At 37.2% G+C, this 23449-nt stretch overlaps 1 protein-coding gene across 6 annotated transcripts in view; it reads left to right on the top strand.

The window, feature by feature from the left end:
• PALLD (palladin, cytoskeletal associated protein) overlaps positions 1–23449 on the top strand; it is a 543092-nt gene that overhangs the window by 186155 nt on the left and 333488 nt on the right. For all 6 annotated transcript variants that reach the window (XM_069097213.1, XM_069097225.1, XM_069097232.1 and 3 more), the window contains one exon: positions 20108–20286. In XM_069097213.1, coding sequence (XP_068953314.1) covers positions 20108–20286 — 179 coding nt within the window. The remainder of the gene's footprint in view (positions 1–20107; positions 20287–23449) is intronic.

Below are 23449 nucleotides of genomic sequence, written 5' to 3'. Positions count from 1 at the left end.
TTGTAATATTTTCTCCTTGATCTGGGAACTTTGGAATTTGGCTATAATATTCTTAGGAGTTTTCTTTTTGGGATCTTTTTCAAGAGGTGATCAGTGAATTCTTTCAATTTCTATTTTGCCCTCTGTTTCCAGAATATCAGGTCAATTTTCCTTAAGAATTTCTTGAAGGATGAATTCTAGGCCCTTTTTTTGAACATGGCTTTCAGGTAGTCTGATAATTTTTAAATTATTTCTCCTGGATCTATTTTCCAGGTCAGTGGTTTTTCCAATAAGATATTTCACATTACCTTCTATTTTTTCTTTTGTTTGGATCTGTTTTGTAGTATCTTGATTTTTCATAAAGTCATTAGCTTCCATTTACTCCAATCTAATTTTGAAAGAATTATTCTCTTCAGTAACCTTTTGAAATTCCTTTTTCCATCTGGCAAATTTGGCTTTTAAGGCATTCTTCTCCTCTTTGGCTTTTTGGACCTCTTTTGTCATTCGAGTTAGTCTATTTTTAAGGTGTTATTTTCTTCAGTATTTTTTGTGTCTCCTTTAGCAGGCTGTTGACTTGCTTTTCATGATTTTCTTGCATCATTCTCATTTCTCTTCCCAATTTTTCCTCCACTTCTCTTACTTGATTTTCAAAATCCTTCTTGAGCTCCTCCATGGCCTGTAATCAGTTCATATTTTTCTTGGAAGCTTTTGATGCAAGAGTTTTGACTTCATTGTCTTCTTCTGGTTCCATGTTTTGGTCCTTTTTGTTCCCTAAAAAGGATTCTATGATCTGTTTGTGCTTCCTTTGCTTGCTCATCTTGCCAGCCAATTACTTGACTTTTTGAGCTCTTTGCCATGGTAGAACTCTGCTTCCAGATTGCAGAGAGTTGTGTCCCAAATCGCTGGGATTCTCACAGTTTGCCAGAGCTATGAGGAGGGAACCCTCTCTACAGCCACCACAAGGTCTGGCATACTGGCCACACAGCCCAGGACCACAACCCAAGAAAGAGACCCAGATCCAAGCAGGTCAAAGCAAGAGTGATTACCCTCTGAGTGGTCACTTGGTCCCCCTATGATCTGCAGGCCAGTAGCTCCACAGGCAGCCACACGGCAGCAGCCAGGCCTCCACCACCTCACACCCCAGGGGCAGGGGCTGAACCTGGCTCTCCTATTGCTCAGTTCCAACAGACTTCCCCACTGCCCTTTTACTTTCTCTTTGGCATTTATGGGTTGATAAGTCTGGAAACCACCACAGCTGCTGGTGATTCACTCTCCTAAAGTCTGCTCCAGCTGGTGTGTGCTACTGGTTGGGCCACCCTGGGTCTAGGCCCATTCAGGCAGGACTGCACTCATCTCCCAGTTTGGTGCAACAGACCCTTCCTGTCAGCCTGCCAAGCTGCTCTCAGTGGGACATTTGTTTCTTTCTGTCTCTTTGTGGGTTCTTTGGAGCAGGAGCTAAAGCAAGTTCCTGCTTTTATTCTGCCATCTTGGCTCCACCCCCAAAAGCAGTTGAATTTTGCTTAAAAAGCAATGTGGTATGAGTGAAGCTATAATTCTTTTAATTTCTCATCCAGAACCTAGAGCAGAAAGCTGGCAGGATACAGGTTTTACTTCTTCTAAGTCATGTTAGATTATGATTTATAGTCAGATGTAGGTGCTTTTTGTATATGTGTGAGTGCTTGTGTCTGTGTGTATGTGTTCGCATCCCCTTTTTTAGAGATTGCTAGGCCTTTTTTTTTGTCTTGAGATTCATTTCAGATGATGCTGCCATGTTGTCTGGGAGGTGGCAGACAGTTGAATGGCAACTTTGAGTTGGTCAATGAATATACCTTTGGCCGATATTGCAGAAAGACAATGTATCCTCCACTAAAGTCATTTACCAGTTCCTTATTGATTATTTATCATAGTTCTTGAGACTACTATACTTGAATTCAGGAAGGCCTGAGTTTTAAACCTGCCTCAGACCCATACTAGCTTTGTGACCTTAGGCAATTTGCTTGATCTCTGCCTGCCTCAGTTTCCTCATCTGTAAAATGGAGATAATAATAGCATCTCCCTCCCTTGCAAGGATCAAATAAGATTTTTTGTGGAGGGGGGAAGACAGGGCAGTTGGAGTTAAGTGACTTGCCCAAGGTCACACAGCTAGTAAGTGTTAAGTGTCTGAGGCCAGATTTGAACTCAGGTCCTCCTGACTCCAGGGCTAGTGCTCTTATTCACTGTGCCATCTAGCCATCCCTAAATAAGATATTTGTAAAAAAAAAACACTTTGCAAACTTTCATGTACTATATAAATGCTAGCTATCATGATAATGGTGATGACAATGACAATGATGATGATGATGGTGGCGATGGCAGGAAGATGGCCATGGAAGTGATTCTGGACTCCTGGAAACTAGGTCAATTCAGAACAACTCTAACAGTACCTAATAAATTCAGTTCTTTGAACCTATCAAAGCTAGGAATGGAGAGACTCATTACCATAACCACCATAAAGTTGAGGGTTGGTTTGTTTTTTTTTTTTATCACCACAGCTCATGAAATCAAGTACTAAAGACTCAAAAGGTCACAATCAGAACTAGGAGATGGAGTTCTCATATCACTTAAATCACATATCTTTTGAACAATAAAATATACATATATGCTAAATACTGTTTTGTATTATGATCACAAGAAACCACAGGAAATGTTTTATATCTTTTTTTTAAACTGACTAAAATAATTTTAAACTTGATGAAGTTGTTTTATTCCCCAACACAACTCCCAATGGTAAACTAAAACTGAAAATTAATAGCACCATATAAGGAAAAGGGAACAAGCATTTATTAAGCACTACTATGTGGCAGGCACTATGCTAAGGGCTTAATAAATATTTGATGCCATGCAGACTAGCCTGGTGAGCTATCATCAGGGTTGGAAAGGAATTGAAAGAAACATGATTTGGTGGCAGCATTGTCTAGCAGGGTTTTTAGTCTTTTCACTAGGAATTCAGAGGAAGTTGGATTAAATGATCTCCAAAGACCCTTCAGCTCTGAAGCTATGATTTATGAATTAGATCTTCCACATTAGTCATCAACTCCCTTTCAATTTCTTATGGTGGAGTAAGGGTTGGAGACTTTGGTGACATCTGTCAGCCACATTGACCTCCTCACAGGCATGCTCTCAGGAACCACGGGAAAGTGAGGGAGAGGGAGTCAGGCAATAGAAATAAATCAGGTGAAACTTGTAAAGCTATGGATATTTTCCAGGTTACCTGAGGGGCTATAATATGCAGCACAAAGCTCTAACCATAGAACGTGATTTTAAAAACACCATCCAAGCTGATATAATGTAGAGAGCATCAAATTTGGATCCAAAGGATCTGTGTTCATATCCAAGTTCCTGAATGAACTGGGTTCAGTGATTTCATTTCCCAAGACCTTACCTTCCTCCACTAAAAAATAAAAAGGTTCAACTACATTGATGTACAAGGCCCCTTGTAACTCTAAATCTCATGTCACATATATGCTTCCATACCTACATACATAGCCATCACTATCAGTGAAATCAACTCCAAATCCAAAAGACAATGAATGATATTTATTATTCAAGCAAACAACATACCATTGGCAAACAAATGGAGAAAATACTCATGCACACAATCAGTAATGCACTTTTTTTACTTCCTTTTGGCACTCCTAAGAAGGCATTTGGTGGGTTTCCATATTTTATTGTAGGGGCTTTTTTTTATTTGTTTGTTTTGGGGAGGGAGAGGGATTTTGTAAGTGGTAAAGATAATTTTGAAGCCAAGTTGAAATGTTTATCAACTTCCATTGTCTTTGGGGGATGAATGACATATGTAAAAAGAGATGGAGTTTGATCTGGTACAGAGGGGTTCTAATTGTGGTCTGAAAAAAAAGAATTTTTATTTTGTCATAATGAAATCTGTGTGGTTATTGAAATCAGATTTGGAGCTGAAAATGGACTTTGGGGTCATATGTTTATAAGGTCTTATTGGGGGTCTTATATATATTTGGACTTATAGTCCAACCACATCATTTTACAAATAAAGAAGCTGAGGCCCAAAAAGGGCAAGCAATTTGCCCAAGTTTCCACAGGGAGTAAATAACAGAGCCAGGATTCAAACCCAAATCTTCTGCATCTAAATCCTGTTCTCTTTCCTCTGTCCCTCACTGCCATTTAATTTCTCAACCACAAGGGGAGAAAACACCATTATCTGGTCACAATGCTAAATATGACAAAATAAGAAAAATGAGCTAGGAAATGCTTTTATATATGTTCTCTTAAAACTCACCTGTGGAAACTGACCTGTTTCTCAGTAATTTAATAAAACAAAGTGTGAATACTCCTTACTTCCTATTCACAATACCACATGGCTTCTCCTTTACAGGTCCTTCCTGAACTCTGCACACACAGGAGAGTACACTAACCTAGTCAATTTTCATGGCAAAATTGATTTGCTTTTTCTATACATTTAAAGAGTTTGTATTTTATCATAATATTAGAGGGAGGTGAAAGAAAATTATCCCATGGGTTACTATGGGTTACCTTGTACCTGGTGCTTAATTTTGTTGATTTGATGTGATCTGTGTTTATAGTCAAAATGCCTTTCCAAAAGTTCAACTTCTCAAGCAGCAGAAGAAGCATGTCTTCCTAGGGTTTTAGTTTTTTAACCCCAAATCATGTGTTCATCCCATTACTGTTTGTGTATTAGAATGTTTTCTGAAAATAAAAAGGTTAGATGAAGATACTCTCCCATTTTAGGAGGGCTAGTCTGGTTCAAACTCAAGGGTCCAACACATCACTATAATTCCTTTACTAAAGTCTCATTGGAACCATTTATGCTTGCCCTTATATCTCAACTATTTTTGGTTTTTCCTGGAGTGCTGAACCCTGGGTGTATAGATTAATAGAAAGAAAAGGGACGAAAAACAAGAAGAAACTGTTTAGAGAAGTCATGGCCTGAGGAAGGGTTGTCTCTACCTTAGTTTGAAAAAAGTAACAGGGAAAAAGTCCCTTTACCCATAGCTATTGGTTAACCATGCCCACTTCATTCTAACAGTCCATAGTTCTCTTTAAGTTTCTTTTGTGGCTCCTCAAGGACAACACTAGCTGTGTTCCAATGCCATGACTTCATGTTTGCAGTCATTTGGTTTCACCTGTGAGGCTGAGAACACTTGGGGAGAAAGCCAGGCAGAGAAGAGGAAATTCAGCCAAATTTCCTTCAATTCTTAAGTGGACACCATCCAGATCTAAAAGACAGAAACTCTACTCCCTGTCCTAATAAGCTCTGACTGGCATTGCCTCAATGGAGACTTTAGAATTGAATTTTGGGAAGGCTTAAGCTCCAACGTATTTTAAAAGACATGGATTTTTCACCCTTCTTCCTCTCTCCCTCCTCTCTCTCTTCCTCTCCCTCACTCACTCTTTGTTCCCTCTCCCTCTCCTTCCTCTTCTCTTTCTTCCCCCTCCCTCTCTCTTTCCCCTCTCGTCCCCTTTATAAAATAAATCATGGTTAGCTGGCAGAATGAAAAAAGAAAGGCAAATGGGAGTAGAGAGACTCTTGAGTACCAGACAAATGAATTAGTGAGAAATTTAGATAAAGTCTGCCATGCTTTGACTTAAAGAATAAGATGTTCCACTGCTGAGGAAGAAGTTGTAAGAAAGCCTTCAGTTTAATTACCTGTCAAAAGCAAAGAAATTACTTCTGGGCTATTGAGGAGTTCATGAATTGGGTTTCACATGGTTTTCTGTTAACTCTATCAAGTGGAGAGACCAGATGTAGCAGCTGCCACTTTTCCCTATTTTTGGAGTCCTCCAGGACTTCATAATTCTGTAGTAATCATCCCATCTCTTGCAAAAGCTGCATTAGCATGGAAGGTTGATAACATTATTCAATAGAACATTGGTTGTTTTATCTTCTTTTGTGTGCGATCCAAGTTTCAACAATAGCTAATAACCATCTGCAACTATAACTGAAGCAGCAAAATAGCTGAATGAACACTTCTGGCTGCTTTATGGCTGCAGCTTCTCATCCTAGGCATCTATAAACCATTCTTTCCCCCATGCTTTGATGACTTGGAAGCAGTCAGCACAATTTTTCATGACATCAAGGTGACTTTGAAGTACCGCTTGGCAGGATTTGCTATGGTTCTTGTTTCTTCACTGGCATAAAGGGGTTGGTAAGAAATCTCCATTCTAACCATTGTTTCCTTAAAGAGCCAAGGAGTGAGTGATGGAAGATAGAGTTTGTTTACCTCTTTCCCCCATGCACTCCTGAAATCACACCTACTTATGAATTTGAACCACATTTACAAATGGTCTCAAAAGTCTACTTAAGCCAAAAGCAGGCCTTCCCAAGTTTCTTTTACAATGAGCTCACTGCCTCTGAGGGGACTAATGTCCTCTACTATGGCAAAATGGTAGATCAAAAAACATAATAAGATTTTACAATTAACAGTCAAGGATGAATGAGAGGTTGGAATGAGGTGCTGCATATTCTAGCTTTGATACATCACTAAGGAAATGATATATCTTTTTGGAATATGGAAAACTTGAAGGAATCACCCTAAATTTAAACAAGTTCATACAGCACAGCAATTTAGTATATAATTTTAGTGTGCATTTATCAAGTATGTGTATGGTGGGCATGAGCAGGATACAACACATTAAAAAGAAAGTAATAAAATTAAAATAAAATAAATAAAAACTACAGTAAAAGATATTGCCAAATAAATCTCTAATCAGAGAAGAAGATGAACTAGTCATGTGATGAGTGTTGTGAATAGTCCCTGTGTATCATTGTTATTCTCCCAACAATAGAAAAGAGGAAGGAAGGTTCCAACACTTGGGATAGATCCCCTGTGCACAGCTTCTGGGAGGAAATAGACAAAAGTTGTGCAGGACAGATGGACTGTGATCTGCATTACTGAAAGAATCATCTTCATCCCTAAAATCACAGATACATTTAAGTATTTGAGCATATGGAATTCACTATGTTAGCCCTGTGTATACAAACACAAATGAAAGAGGTCCTGACCTTAGGAAAATAACATTCTACTTTCATGGACTTCCCTCACTTCATAGTTTCATTTGTCACTTTTTCACCTTGGAAGTGATAACTTGAATAGTTGTAGTCACTGAATAGAACAAAACAGAAGTCATAAAATCTAGGCTCATCAGAGACTTATGTTCTGAGACATGACATATGGTATAAATGTTATATAAGTAGACAATGACCACTTTTTAAATGATCATTTTAGATATGTTTTTGGTTTTATACTTTTTTCTTCCTTAGGAGATAATATAAACTCTGTGGATTGCTATGACTAAAATTTGGTCCATGGATTTGGTGATGACATTAATAAAGTTGATAACATGAACATGAACCTCTTAACCATGAGTCTGTTTTGGGTTCCAAAATCTCTCCCAAAAATTTTGGCCTTTGGATTTGAAATAGTTGGTCTCTTTATCGGTTTCTTATGAACATCAAGGTCAAAGTAAATCTGTTGTCCACACAAATTTAGCTATGGGCCTTCAGGTCAAGAGGTCAAAAAGTCATAGCCATAATAAATTTAGACGAGGACCTAGTTTCAGTTTGCCTGTGAATTTGGATGACAGAACAAACATAGTGTGTCCTGTGGTTAATGCAAACACATGTATAAAGTTAAGGAGTCATCAATAGAAAGACAGTGAAGACTAAATTAGTTAATAAATTAATTTATGTTTAGTTGTGTGTATATAAGATGCTATTTTTGCACACAGCCGTGCTTTGATCTCAAGCAAAAGCAAACTCATCTTTGACACAAGCTGCCATTTTCTTCTGGTGTTTCTCAAAACACATGCTATTACTAGGATAGTATTGCTATCCCTTTGAGACAAAGGAACACCTGGCATATATAAATATTGCATTGCTTCACCAGTGGTCTCTAGGGTTCCTTCCTTTCCATCCCTGTGTTCCATTATAATACCACTAAAGGCACTATTTTCTGAAGTTAGTCTCATTCATGAAGTTTCATGAAGCCATGTGTTCACTGATGTTTTTTTGAGGGGGAGGTGGGAGGGGAAGAAATAGGATTCTGAAATTTGCCATCTTTTCATTATAGCTAGCATGATGATGAACCTCTCCAGAAATGACAAATCATCAAATTTGCAGAAGTATAGACAGAAATCTTTTACATAGTTATTTTGTTTTCCTTCATAAGCACAAATGACTGTCCTTTGAAACCAAAATGTTCAAGGAGAGAGATAATGGTCAGGGGAGAAGGAAGAGGAGAAGAGAAGGGAAAAGATTTGTTGGCTTTCAAAAATTTTTTTTTGGATTTTTATGTTTCTATCCCCTGATCTTTTGATTAGCATAGTTTGGGAATGTTCATCACATATTTTCTTTTAGTTTTCAACATTCACTTTTATAAGATTTTGAGTTCCAATTTTATTTCTCCCTCTTATCTTCTCCTTCCCTGCAATTGCAAACAATCTTATAGAGGCTATATAGGTAGTCATATGGAACATATTTCTACATTAGTCATGTTGTGAAAGAAGAATCAGTACAAAAGGGGAAAACCACAAGAAAGAACAAAAAAAATATTTTCTTCAATCTGAATTCAGACTCCATAGTTCTTTCTCTGGATATGGATAGCATTTTCCATCATGAGTCTTTTGGAATTGTCTTAGATCATTGTATTACTGAGAGCCGTCTATCAAAGTTAATCTGGATATGGATAGCATTTTCCATCATGAGTCTTTTGGAATTGTCTTAGATCATTGTATTACTGAGAACTGTCTACCAAAGTTAATCATCGCCCAGTGTTGCTGTTACTGTATACCATGTTCTCTTGGTTCTGCTCACTTCACTCAGCATCAGTTTGTCTAAGTCTTTCCAGCTTCTCATATTTCCATCCTACAATACCCTAGTGGGGACAATAGTGTCATGGCATCTTAGTTGAGTAAATAGCACTGTGTTATTGTGGGACCAACATATGACCTTTCATAGCTACTAAATTCCTGAGGGGGAAAAATATTTTGCAGTGGTAGTAAAGGGGAAGAACATGAAGGGAAAAGAAGTTCCTTCTGGAATTCCTTTCCAGAACTCTGTGTTCACCAAATGCTCTAAAAGAATAGATCATTTTAAATCAAACTAAATGAGGGGATATAGTTACCCTTGACAAGGTCTACATTATTGTATTCTGAAACTGTGGCCATCTATCTTGCTGGAAATGACCATTCATGGGCCCATTCACAATGCTAATCAGCACAGAAGTTTTAACTTGTTTGGTTCCTCAAACATGCGCCCATTTGCCTCTCCTTCAGCAATTTGGTGGCCCTCCACTCCAAGGCAGTCAATATATTAATGCCAGAGTTAGTGTGGACATGTAATAGCCATTAGCCTCACTACAACTCAGAACTCCCAATCTCAAGGAGTACACCAGCGGCAGCCTCCCCACAGCAATAGGAATTAAAAGCATGTACCAACACCAAAAGGTGATATGTTAGACTAGAACTTTTACTTCTAGGTTCTTCTAAACACAGAATACAATCATTGGCCAAGTCTTGTAACTATCTTGATAATCCCTCACAAGTCTGTCTCCTTCTTTCTGCTTCTTTCTTTTTTTTACCACCCTAACTCAAACCCTCAACACTTCTTACCCAGACTATTGAAATAATCACTTAATTGGTCTACTTGCCTTTATCCCTCATCTCTCCAATCTATCATCCATATAGCTGCCAAGGTGATATTGTTAAGGCACTGGCATGACTACATCAACCCCCTCCTTAAAAAGCTGTAGTGGATCTCTGTTACTTATAGTATCAAATATAAACAATGTTCACAATATAAAGCCCTTCATCATATAGCATCCAACTACCTTTCTAGACCTTTTTACTCCATTTCACATGTTCTACAGGTTATCTCCCCTATGTTAGAATGTCCATTTTTTTGAAAGCCAGAACTGTATTGTTTTTTAGTTTTTCTCCAGCCCTTAGCATAATGACTGGAACATAATACTGTAAGTACTTCGTAAATGCTTGGTAAAGGTGACTGATTTTTTTTTCACTATTGATTAGAGAAATGCAAATTAAAACAACTCTGAGGTACCACATCACACATATCAGATTAGCTAACGTGACAAAACAGAAAATGATCAATGTTGGTGAAGATGTGGGAAAATTGCAACACTAATGCATTGTTGGTGGAGTTGTGAACTGATCCAAACATTCTGGAGAGCAATTTGGAACTACACCCAAACAGCTATAAAACTATGCATGCTGTTTGATCCAGCAATACAACTACTAGGTCTGTATCCCAAAGAGATCATAAAAAGGGGAAAGGACCCACATGTACAAAAATATTAATAGCAGCTCTTTTTGTGGTAGCAAAGAATTGGAAATTGAAGGGATGCCCATCAATTGGGGAATGGCTGAACAAGTTGTGGTATATGAATGTAATGGAATGCTATTGTTCCACAATAAATGATGAGCAGGTAGATTTCAGAAAAACCTGGAAAGACTTACATGAACTGATGCTGAGTGAAGTGAGCAGAACCAGAACTTTGCACAAAGTAACAGCAGCATTGTATGATGATCAACTTTGATTTAGCTCTTCTCAGCAATGCAATGATCTAAGATTCTAGAAGACTTATGACGGAAAATGCTATCCACATCCTTAGAAAGAACTATGGAGTCTGAATGCACATAAAAGCATACTATTTTCTCTTTTTGTTGGTTTGTTTTTTCTTTCTCATGTTTTGCCCTTTTGTTCTGATTCTTCTTTCATAGCATGACTCATGTGGAAATATGTTTAATATAATTACACATGTTCAGCCTATAGCAGATTGCATGCTGTTTTGGGGAGGGGGAAGAGAAGGGAGGGTAAAAATTTAGAACTCAAAATCTTTTATAAGTGAATGTTTAAAACTAAAAATAATTAATCTTTAAAAAGATGATTGATTTTTATCTACCAAATTGATTTGAAGCACATATTTAAAAATTGAAAACTTTTTAAGTTATTTTTTGTGAGTTTGATAACAATAGATAAAAGAGTCAAGAATCAATTAAATTTATCGACTACTTTCATACCAAGACTCTGTGGTGCTTAACATCTCTTATTCAGCAAACTTAGAGTGTCCATAGTGCCCTGTCCAAAAAAGACTGGATGATTCTCTTGGAAATTGTAAATCTTTTATGTTTCTATTTTTTTGTCATCTTTCTTTGTATATGTACCCATTTTTACTGGGAAGAGAAGACAAATCAATTCAACAACCAACATTTATTCAGTACCTACTATGTACAACACACTGTGATTGGTGCTGGGGATGAAAAGACAGTGGAATGATCTCTTCCTTTGAGGACTGCTTATAAGCTTTTAAAATATTTTAGGTAATGTGATTTTTTTCTGCTTCTCAACAGTAATTTCACCAAAAAAGCCACAGAATCTCAAAAGTTGGAAGACTTTCAAAAGCCATCTAGTCCAAGTATTATGTCCCTTCCACATTCTATCTAAACTTACCGTAGAACTTGTAAAAAAATTTTTAGCTACAATAGACCTTCCAGATATCTAGTTCAACCTCCTCATTTTACAAATGAGGAAATTTAGGCCAGAAATGTTAAATTATTTGCACAGGGTCACCTATTTAGTGACGATTGAGACTAGAGTGCATGTCTCCAGATTCCTGGATATTTTCATTTTAAAAATCAATTATTGGGGCAGGTAGGTGGCACAGTGAATAGAGCACTGACCCTGGAGTCAGGAGGACCTGAGTTGAAATCCAGCCTCTGATACTTAACACTTATTAGCCAAGTGACCTTGAGCAAGTCACTTAACCCCAATTGCCCTGCCTTCCCCCCTCCAAAAGAGACAAAAATAAAATCAATTATTTACTTACTCAAAGGCTTTGAAAATAAAATGCTATTCATGATAAAATTTCTGTACAAATAAAGATTAATATTTAAGAACTAAACACAAAATTGTATTTTTTCTACTTTTCCAAGTTAGGTCCATAATCAGCTCTCATAAGAAAATTATAAAGTAATCTGTGATTAAATTATAAAGCAAATGGGTTCTCAGCAGACTATGTTGAGGTTACTGTGCAAAGCTAAAGTATTTTCTAACTTATTACATTGAGCATAAAGGCATATTTTTATGCAATTCATTTTGTTCTTATAGTGGTCAAATAATATTGCCTCTCCTTAAATTTTTCCATACTTTAATTTCAATTCCAGTTCTAAAGCAACTGTTTCCACTCTCTAGTGATTTTGAGCAAATAACCATAATACAGCCAGATTATGCATCAGTGGAAATATTGGATTGTTTCTCAAGGTGACTGTACTAGTCAACATGTTACTCAATATTGTTAATATTCTCAGATGAGAATCTCTGTGTTGTTCCCTATACACTAGACTATGTATATAAATTCATCTAGCAAATCTTTATCTTTTTTCTTCACTTGGTGTTTGTTTACTATCTTATCAGGTTTATATCCCTAAGATCAACCTCAACAACCTTATTCTCAAGGTCACCAACTCTTCACTCTTCAGATTAATGTAGGCGTTTGTTAGTCCTTTCCTTTACCTTCTTTCTCTCTGCTACCTCAGAAGCCTTCTAGTCTAAACTTCTCATCTTGCAAAGTAGGAAACTTAAGCCCAAGGATGTTGTGATTTGTACCAGGTTATCTAGGCAAGCAAAAAAACCACTATTTGAACCCATATCACCTTACCATAAAACCATATGGTTTTCCCCTCTTTCAATCAAGATATGGGCAACTAGGGGTGGCTAAATGATGCAGTGAATAGAGCACTGGCCCTGGAATCAGGAAGACCTGAGTTCAAATCCAGCCTCAGACACTTGACACCTACTAGCCGTGTGACCTTGGGCAAGTCACTTAACCCCAATTGCCCTGCCTTCCCCCCTCCAAAAAGCAAAAAAAAAAAAAAAATTTATGGGCAACTATAGACATAGCATGTGACATTGTTGTCAGATGAAGTTATCTTGTCAGTTAGTTTGGCTTAATTGTTTTTCTTGGATACGAGGGAGAATTTAGTCAAGACACAGGCGATGTCAAGAAATGTCTGTAGTATAAAAAATCAACAATCCTTTATAAAAATGCATTAAAAATAAATTAAACTCATAACAAGAAAGTGTTGTGAAAAAGCTCCCAGTATGACATCGGACTTGACTTTCATCTCTTTTCTAAGAAATTTGTAGTAAATACTTTTAATTCATTGCCAGAAAACTGATAGAAATATGACCATCAAGAAATTTCACTTAACAACATGATTGCCACAAAAGTTACCACCTTTACTGTGGAGTCTAAATTTGTTTTGTCTTGGATGAGAATTAGGTTTTCATCCTTGATTTACCAGATGAGAAGTTAGTTAAGTCTGACTTCCACTTCATCTTGTATATTCATTTAATCTTATTTCTGTATTGTAGAATCCCTTTATTCTTTCTTTTGGAATATCACTTTGTAGGTTTAAAAAAAAAGCTTCTGTTTCAAGACTTCAATTAGTAGCAATCCACTGTATTTTGAAACAGCCCTCCCCAATTTTGGACAGGTTCTAACTGGCAGAAAGTTTTTCCTATATTTTCTTTGTAACCAACATTCACACCCCCCACCCCATTTCTGATTTTGCCCCCTGAGGTCAGACAGAACAGGTCTGACAGCTATCATGCCCCTCCCCCACCCCAGACTTCTCCTGGTTAAACATTTACAATTCTTTCAATAGTTCTTATGGCATAGACTTCACCATTCTGGTTGTCTTCCTCTGGATATTCCTTTTTTTTTTTTTGCTTTTTTTTGGAGGGCAATTGGGGTTAAGTGACTTGCCCAAGGTCACACGGCTAGTTTTGGTGTTGTGTCTGAGGCTGGATTTGAACTCAGGTCCTCCTGACTCCAAGGCTGGTGCTCTCTATTCACTGCGCCACCTAACTGCCCCTTCCTCTGGATATTCTCAAGCTTATTGTGGTGACCACTACAATAGAACACAGTACTCCACATGGACTCTGACCAGGGTAGAATATAACAAGACTATCAGTGCATTACTCCTGGAAGCTCTGCCCCTCTTAATGCAATTCAATAGCACATTAACTTTTGTTGACTGCCACAGACTCACCTCAAGTTGAGCTTGTGATCCATCAAAATCCCCAGATTTGTTTTCAGACAAATTGTTATCTAACTGTGCCTTTTATGTCTTATACTGGTGACATTGATTTTTTGAGCCCAAGTAAAAGAAGAGAGGATACTAAAACTGGAAATAACCATAGAGATTATATAAAGCAATAATATAGTTGTAACAGGATTAAATTGGTAGAGGAAGAAGTGTTATGTAAACCATAATTCAGAAGAAAGATCATCACTATGATTAACAAAGCAAATATTTGTTTAGCTCCTACTATATAATTATTTATGTAGTACTTCCGAGGTTTGCAAAGTATTTTATAGCTGTTATCTCATTTTATCTTCACAGAAACCTTAAGGAGGTAGAAATTTTCGGAGGAAAGTGAGACATACAGGCTAAATGGCAGCTTATGCCCTGGCCCCAGTGCCAATGTTCTAACCACTATGTTAACTAGTTATCTATGTATCTAGCAATATATGCTATCTACTATTGCCTGCCTTCAAGAAGGATATGGCTATGGTACAACTAAGGACAGTAAAATCTGTGGCGGAAGAGTGAAAAAGTAGGTAATTCACATAGCACAGAGGAAAGCAGAATACAGGTCTCCAGAGTCCAATTCTCTTTCTATTGCATGACCCTATTTTGTTATAGTCGTAAATTAAGTAGTTTTATCTCAGGAACCTTGGCTGAGCTGATTCAGTTTGACACAGAAAACTGTTTTTTGTTTCTCCATTTGAACTTGTTGCAATATTTTTCATTTGGGATTTTTATTCTGTTTTCTTTCAGGCCATACCTTATCTTCCCAAGTTTTAATGGTATAAAACTGTATCTTTTGCTGACCTTTATGATCTATTGTCATCTGCCTTTCCAAAAAAGTCATCTTTCAATTTTACAATCTGCAATGAACACAGATGACTTGTGTAAATTATATCTTTTTTAATTTTTTGCCTTGGTATATGACTTTTTGCTTATTTGAGGCACTGAATTAGGAATGAAGAACCAGGTTCAAATCCTGCTGATATTTACTAGTTAAATGACCCTCAGCTATTCAATTAACCCCATTGAACCTGTTTCTTCATCTAATAAAGGGAGATAATAATATCTTTAGTACTTGTCTCAGAAGAATGTTGTGAGGTACATGAATATACAGAAATATTTACCCCCTCTGGCTTTGTTGAGAAGGTTTAGGGAGAGGAACAAGAATTTATGTTTATGTTGATACTTCACCGTTTACTTAGGGCTTCCTCTCAAAACAGCCCTATGAGGTAGTTAGCAATTATGAGTATGTAGTAGTATTCCTTGTTGTTAGAGGGTGTGGGGTATGAACTTGTTATTTCATCTGTGAGTCTGAATTCTAAATGTGGAAACACCCTTTACTGATGCAGATCAGCCACTGGCCTATAATTTACAACCTGCACAAGTTGCCCAGGGCATTGGGAGATTGTGACTTGCCATGATCTCACAATGGGCATATGTTAGAGGTAAGACACGAACCCAAGTCTTCCTGATTCCAGTGTTGGCTTTTGAGCCACCCTGTTCTGCTATCTCTCTTCCCCATTTCATAGATAAGGAAACTGGGGACTTAAGAGATGTAAAATGACTTGTCCGGGGTCACATGACTAATAACAACCCAGATGGTAGCCCAGACGAGGTACAGTGCAGAGAGTGCTTGCTGTGGAGTTAGAGGCCTTTGGGTAATAATCCTAGCTCTACCACTTAATGCCTGTGTGATTTGGGTAAGTCACTTCTCCTGAATCTATTTCCTCATCTGTAAATGAAGGGGTTGGACTCAATGGCCTTCTAAGATCCTTGCCAGCTATACTCTGTGATTCTGTTAGCCAAACTGCCTCTCCTGCCTATGCTGTGTCAGTCCCCATAGTACAGAAATAAAACTGTCTGGTTTGCTGCATAGGACCTAGCATTGTATTCTGCACATAATAGATGCTTAGTATGTATATTGTACAAGTGTGACACCAAGTACTAGTAATGTCAAATCAAATATAAAATCCTTTGTATGGCTCTTAAAATCCTCCATAACCTGACTACTTCCTACCTTTCCAATCCACTTCCCCTTTACATTCCCCTTCCCCTACAATCCCTACACACAACCCTGACACATACAGACACTGGCCTCCTTGCTGCTCTGTCTCTAAGGCATTTTCACTGTCTGTCCCCTTTACCTGGAATATTCTCTCTACTGATCTCCTCTTTGTGGCTTCCCTTACTTCCTTCAAGTCCCAATTAAAATCCCACCTTCTACAAAAAAAATAAATTAAAAATATTTTTTTTAATCCTACATTGTACAAGAAGCCTTTCTCAGTCCCCCTTAATGCTAATGCCTTCCCTCTGAGATTATCTCTGATTTATCCTCTATATATAGTTTGTCTGCACATAATTGTTTGCATGTTGTCTCCCACATTGGATCGGGAATTCCTTGAGGGGAGAAACTGTGTTTTTGCTCCAGCACTTAGCACAAGTGCCTGGCACTTAATAGTGCTTGTTGATTGACTGACTAATAATAATACCTGACATTTATAAAGTGCTTTAAGCTGCACAAGGTACTTTACTTGTCTTATCTGATTTGAGTCTCACAACAACCCTGATTGCTATTATTGTATTGTAATACAAGCACACTGTCTGCATTACAGTAATAATAGAGAATTATCTCCAGGTGCTGTTATCTCCATTCTACAGAGGAAAAAACTCAGAGAGTTTCAGGGACTTGTTGGAGAGGGGAGTAGGTGACATAGCCAGTAAATATCAAAGGTAGGATTCAAACCAGTTATTCCTAACACCGAGTTCAACACTCTACCCACTACCCCACACTTTCTCTCTCTTTTTCCATTGCTCAGGTGGTAATGGTCCTAATTCATACTATTGGGGTAGTTGATTTCCTTGTGATGAGAACTATCAGGCACACAAGGAATATTAATTATGAGTCTTGTGCATGCCACTGTGCTAGAGACTGTGGGGAAAACAAAGAAGTGTAAAACACAGTCTTTGCTTTCAAATCATTCATTCAACTGGCTTTTCTTAAATGACATGGCATATGACAGGCACTAAGCCCTGGGGAAATGAAGATAAAAACAGATATGAAAATTCCTGCAGTCAAAGAGGTTATATTCTATTAGGGGAGGTTCAAAGAAGTTTAAAAATTTACTTATCAAAGATTAATAACTTCAGGAAATGGGAACACTTTCCATAAGTCCTTGAAATGTTATATAACAATGCAAGGGTTAAATCACAGTTCATCTCTTGTGTTGATCTTGTATGGAAGCAAATGTCAGAAATCATTGCCAAAAAAAACAATAGAAACTGAGTCCTTTAAGTTTTGAGATGAGATTGTCATCATCAACATGAACAAAAATTAACTTAGCCTTACTATGCACTAGTTATTAGTGATAAAAAGAAATATAAAATATTATTTTATTTTAATAATTAATTAAATAAATTTTAATGATTAAAAATTATTATATATTTAGAAATATATATAAACATATATATTTAGAAATATATTTTAATTATAAAGAAATATAAAATATTATTTCTGTCCTGTCCACAAGTTCACAGTCTGTTGTCAGAAACAGTATATAAACACAAAGTTATGATAATTACCAAATAAATATTTCAGTAACAAAACCATACTTGCTTTAAGACTTCAAAGAAAAGATATAGAACCTGGCTGAGGAAGATGGAGGGTTCACTGGCTGAGGTGGACTTTGTCCTGTACCTTGAAAGATTGGTAGGATTTATATAAATGGAGAGGAAAGGAATGGTGTTCCAGGGATGTATGCAATCCCGTAGAATATTTAAGAGACAATGAGTAAATTAGAGCAGAAGTTGTCTGTCAGTGAGAGAAGTTAGGTTGGGGCCAGACTTTGGAGGTCTTTGAACGCCAAACTAGTGAGTTAGGATTTACTCTAAAGCCAATGGGGAGCCATTGGAAGCTTCTGAGCAGGGGAGTGATATGTGTGAGAGCATATTTTAGGCAGATTGATCTGACATTTGGTGTGTTGGATGGATTGGGCAAGCCGGAAAGCAGAAGGATCAGTTAGAAGACTATTGTAATAGTCCAAGCATGAGGTAATGAGGGCTGGATTAAGATGGTAGCAGTGGGAATGGAAAGGAAAGGGCAGAGAAAATAATACTGGATTGGAAGAAAGACAACTTGAATTAGATCTTGAAATCTGGAAGTATAGTCTTCTAAGTTGACACCAAAACATAAATTTCATAAGATGTGCAACTATTATATATCAAACCTTCCAGTTATTAAAAGGATGGTAACTGGCTGCACTTTGCTCCTTAGTTTCCATATTTCACTTTGCTCTTCTCTAAGCAGCAAATATTCATCTTTAAGAATGTCTCTGTAAAGTTTCTGCCAAGTAGAATTACCATATTAACAAGTTCCTTTGCATTATTACCATATTTACTATTGAAAATATTCTATTATTGCTGTAATGCAAACACTGTGCTTGTATTACACTTCCCTGAATGTAGGGAAGGCTACAGATTCAGTCCTAAGTGCTGAATTTCCAGGAAAGGAATCCAAGACCAAAGAATTCAGTGGCAGATTAAGCACAGGGAAAATCTCTAAAAAGTGATTAGAAGCTAAATGAACAATGTTATCAAAGGGGACTTTAGCTCTTTTCAAGTGGCAGGTTCCTACATATTTCTTTTCAAATAACTCTGACTTGGCAAGTTTTTAGGGTCACAACTCCATTTTTCATTTTGCAAAATGAACTAAAAAGAGAAGAGAGTTGAGAATTGTGGAGGAATGGAGAAGAGAGAGGAAAAGAAAGGAGAGGAGAGGAGAGGAGGGGAAGGGAATGGAGAGGAGGGGAGGGGAGAGGAAAGGAAGAGAGAACTGTCTGTATTTTTTAAAAACACAACAACAACCTGAGGCCCTTGGAGCCAGCCCCACCAGGCTCCTGGTTCTTTGGAAAGGAACAGAGCTGAGCAGTAAGAGTGAATTACAACTTAGCCTCTGTGCCTATATAAAGTCTCCAAGGTCATATAGCCTACTAGAAACTTTTTAAAGTAACAGAAATGTGGAAGGAATTACATCTGGTATTTCTAAGCTGGTCATTTAGCCAAGGGTTGGTGGAAAATGCTGAAAATGACTGAATTTTGAAAGGAATGCTAAGGTTATCACTAGTTCTCCCTAATTATTTTCATTTACTTAGTTTATTAAATTGTAATTAGGTTAAGAAGTATTTGTTTTAGTTTCTTTTTTGTCTAATGATGAAAAGACAATTCTTTTTTGCAAAACATTTTAAATTTTTGTTGATATTCTGTAAGACTGAGTTGTTTTAGGAGTTGCCTAGTGTTTATGCTTGGTCTGTGCTCTGTGTTTCTAATTAAAAGACTCTTGCTCTGTCCTGGGAATCAGAGAATAGATTTCATGTGCTGTCAATGAAGTCCATATATGAGATTGAGACATAGCATGGATAGTGGCTTTGAGAGTGCTATAGAATAAAATGAACTGAACCTAATTATGTTCATCCAAGTTACTTGAAATATTGTTATAATATAGGCTATAGAATACTAATTTTGAAGACAGAGCACTTCTATTCATATCTTGGCTCTGCCACTTCATAGGTAAGTGGCTTTGAGCGAGTCACTTTCCTCTATGGACTCCTGTTTCCCAAAATGAGCAGGTTGGTCTCTGGGGTCTTTTCCAATTCTTGATCTATTTTGATGTCAATCATCAATTTGATATAGCAGTGATATAGAACTTTAGGAGCTTGCCATCCCTTATTTTTAAACTGAGATTGACTGACAAGTCTACAAGAAAATGTGTTTTCTGGGAAAAGACTGTATACATTTTTTTCCCAGAAAAGACTAAATTACACAACAATTCAGTCCAGAACAGATATTCTCATTGGCTATATCAATATATCAAACTATTTTTATGTCAAATTAGTAGCTCATCACAAGGCATCTGGGCTTTCACTTCTACTTTGTTTTAAACATAACTGTTCCTTTCTGCTTTATTCCTCATATTCCATATGACCTACAGATGGTTCTGTGAAGGAAAAGAGCTTCAGAACTCCCCAGACATCCAGATCCAGTGTGGCAGTGGCGGTCTTCATACCCTAATCATCACAGAGGCTTTTGAGGACGACACAGGACGTTACTCTTGCCTGGCTACAAATCCTAGTGGTTCAGACACAACATCTGCTGAAGTCTTCATTGAAGGTAAGAGAAGAGAAATGTTGAAATCTCCCAAGTTAAGATTGCCTCAGTGTCCTACAATTTCTAGGCTCAAATACTTTTCTAAATTATAACCATTTTAGCAGTGTTATGATCCAAACCTATTTCCATTAAAGAAACAAATGTAACCCAAGAGAATGCCTTTGAAAGCCCAATGGTGGAAATGTCAGATACATGTGTCCCATTTTCCTGCATTTGATCCTCTTACTTTGAAGATTTGGCAATATTCACATGGATGTACACACTACTAAATACCAAAAGTTCTTTTGATGTTTCTCTAGTGAATTCAAAACAAATCCATACTTAAAACACAGTGTCTATCAACTATATTAAATTATAGAATGCTTGTTGAAGGAATAGGGAGTTAAGGGGGTCCTAAGGATAAGCAGAAGAATTCACCATTACGTGGAATACTGTAATTGGTTTTTCCTATATTTTCATTAAACCCTAGGCACTTTCCTCCCTTCAATTGTGGCTCTGTTGTTCTCTAAAATAACATCATTTTTGGCATAGCTTAGTATTTGTAAAGTAGTGAGGGGGTGATAACCTTGAAGGCAAAGTGTAGTCCATTAAATTTATTATAGCATTTTATCAACAACAATATAATTCAAAATACTTGGAGCCAACCTCTCTGAAAAGCATAAAACATTGCCTTACTTTAAAAGTTCCTGAAATCAGTAAAATCCACCACATAGATTTGTCCTTTGCCTGGTAATTAGTTGTCTTATAAAATTTAATAGTTAAATTTCAGGAGGAAAAGGGAAGTCCCTAAAGTCACCATTACCTGAATGTTGAACTTTTCACCAGATAATTACCCTCAGAGTTTTTCATTCTCTTCTTTAAAAAAGAGTAATAGCAAATATTTAGAAATGAACTTATTTAATATCCTCATTTGCATATCCTCTAACACCAACCTCCTAAGAGCAGGCAAGAAATATTTTCCTTCTAACAGTAACAACTGCCTTTGCCTAGTGTTTATGCTTGGTCTGTGCTCTGTGTTTCTAATTAAAAGACTCTTTTGCTCTGTCCTGGGAATCAGAGAATAGATTTCATGTGCTGTCAATGAAGTCCACATATGAGATTGAGACATAGCATGGATAGTGGCTTTGAGAGTGCTATAGAATAAAATGAACTGAACCTAATTATGTTCATCCAAGTTACTTGAAATATTGTTGTAATATAGGCTATAGAATACTAATTTTGAAGACAGAGCACTTCTATTCATATCTTGGCTCTGCCACTTCATAGGTAAGTGGCTTTGAGCGAGTCACTTTCCTCTATGGATTCCTGTTTCCCAAAATGAGCAGGTTGGTCTCTGGGGTCTTTTCCAATTCTTGATCTATTTTGATGTCAATCATCAATGTGATATAGTAGGAAGAGGCCTGGGCTGCAAGAGAAATTATCTTGTTTTATTCACATTTCTGCTAACTATGTGACCTTGGCAAAGTCGTTTAATCTCTTCTTGACCTAAGTTTCCTCAGATGCAAAATGGGGAGGGGCAAAGCAAGAGGAATCATAGTCATGGGATCATAATATCATAGACTTAGATCCAGAAGGGGTCCTTAAAGGTCATCTAAAGTACTCCCCTCATTATACAGAGGAAGAAATTGAGTCCTAAAGAGATGAAATCGCTTGTTCAAGATCATACAGTTGTTAGTGACAGCACTGGTATTTGAACTCACATCCTACCTATGATTCCCCATCCAACACTCTATTCATTCCTACCCAAGCTGACCCATAAGGGCCTTTCCAACTTCTGAAATTCAGTGATATTTATCTGAAAATGCCTAAGGTTCCTGCTCTCATAGCGAAACAAGAACAGATATGAAGGAGAAAGTCTTGATGGATTATCTTGAAATCATACATGGAACAATCAGTTGCCTAATGAGTTAAAATGTACCAAAGACACCTTTGTACCACAGCTGTTAAATGTAAACATATTAGTACACCAACAGTAGTCTTTCTTGGGTTGAGATTGATTCTCCTGCTTTCTTCATTCCATGGCCTGTGTACCTTTCTGGCCCTCCCTAACTTCCACTTCTACTTTTAGTAAGAATAATTATAGCAACATCATCATTCCTGGAATGTACATGTTAATCAATTGTCCTATGGTTCCGCTCACTATCTTCACCATCACTAATTCAAAACCCTACTCTGTAGCTTGTTGTTCTTCAGTTGTGTCCTGCTCTTTTGTGACCTCATGCACCATATTTGCCATTTCCTTCTCCAGTGGATTAAGACAAAAAGAGATTAAGTTATTTGCCTACAGTCACATAGCTAGTGTCTGAGGCTAGATCTGAACTCAGGTCTCCTTGACTCTGGGCCCAGAACTCTTATCCACTGAATCATCTAGCTGCTTACGCTCCATGGCTACCCCTCCCTTATACATAAACTCATTGGAAATAGGAACTATCTTTCTATTTGTACTCATAGGTCTAGCACTTATCACAAATGCATGGTGCATACTAAGTGCATAATAATTGCTTTTTTAAATATGTATTTTTTTAGTTTTCAACATTCACTTCCATAAGATTTTGAGTTCCAAATTTTCTCCAAATCTCTCCCCTCCCCCTCCCCCAAGATGGCATGTAATTTTATGTAGATTCTCTCTCTCTCTCTCTCTCTCTCTCTCTCTCTCTCTCTCTCTCTCTCTCTCTCTCTCTCTCTCTCTCTCTTTCTCATATACATATATATATATAACCTATTTTCACATTAGTCAGTTGTAAAGAAAAATTGGAATTAATGGGAGAAACCACAAGAAAGAAGAAATAGACAAAAAAGAAAAAGAGAGAGAGAGAAAATAATATACTTCAATCTACATTCAGACTCCATAGTTCTTTTTCTGGATGCGGACAGCATTTTCCATCATGAGTCCTTTGGAGTTGTTTTGGATCATTGCATTACTCAGAAGAGATGTCTATTAAAGTTAGTTATCACACATTGTGGCTGTTAGTGTGTACAATGTTCTCATGGTTCTGCTCAATTCACTCAGTATCATTTCATTCAAGTCTTTCCAGGGTTTTCTGAAATCTGCCTGCTCATCATATCTTATCGCACAATAGTATTCCATTACATTCATACACCACAACTTGTTCAGTCATTCCCCAACTGATGGGCATTCACTCAGTTTCTAGTTCTTTGCCACCAC

The sequence above is a fragment of the Petaurus breviceps genome, unplaced genomic scaffold (genome assembly GCF_028583685.1).
Source record: "Petaurus breviceps papuanus isolate PSGF00001 unplaced genomic scaffold, PetGlider_PUasm1.0 126, whole genome shotgun sequence".
Classification (NCBI taxonomy): Eukaryota; Metazoa; Chordata; class Mammalia; order Diprotodontia; family Petauridae; genus Petaurus; species Petaurus breviceps.
Note: the sequence above shows the minus strand (reverse complement) of the source record. Positions and strands in the feature narration are given on the sequence as shown.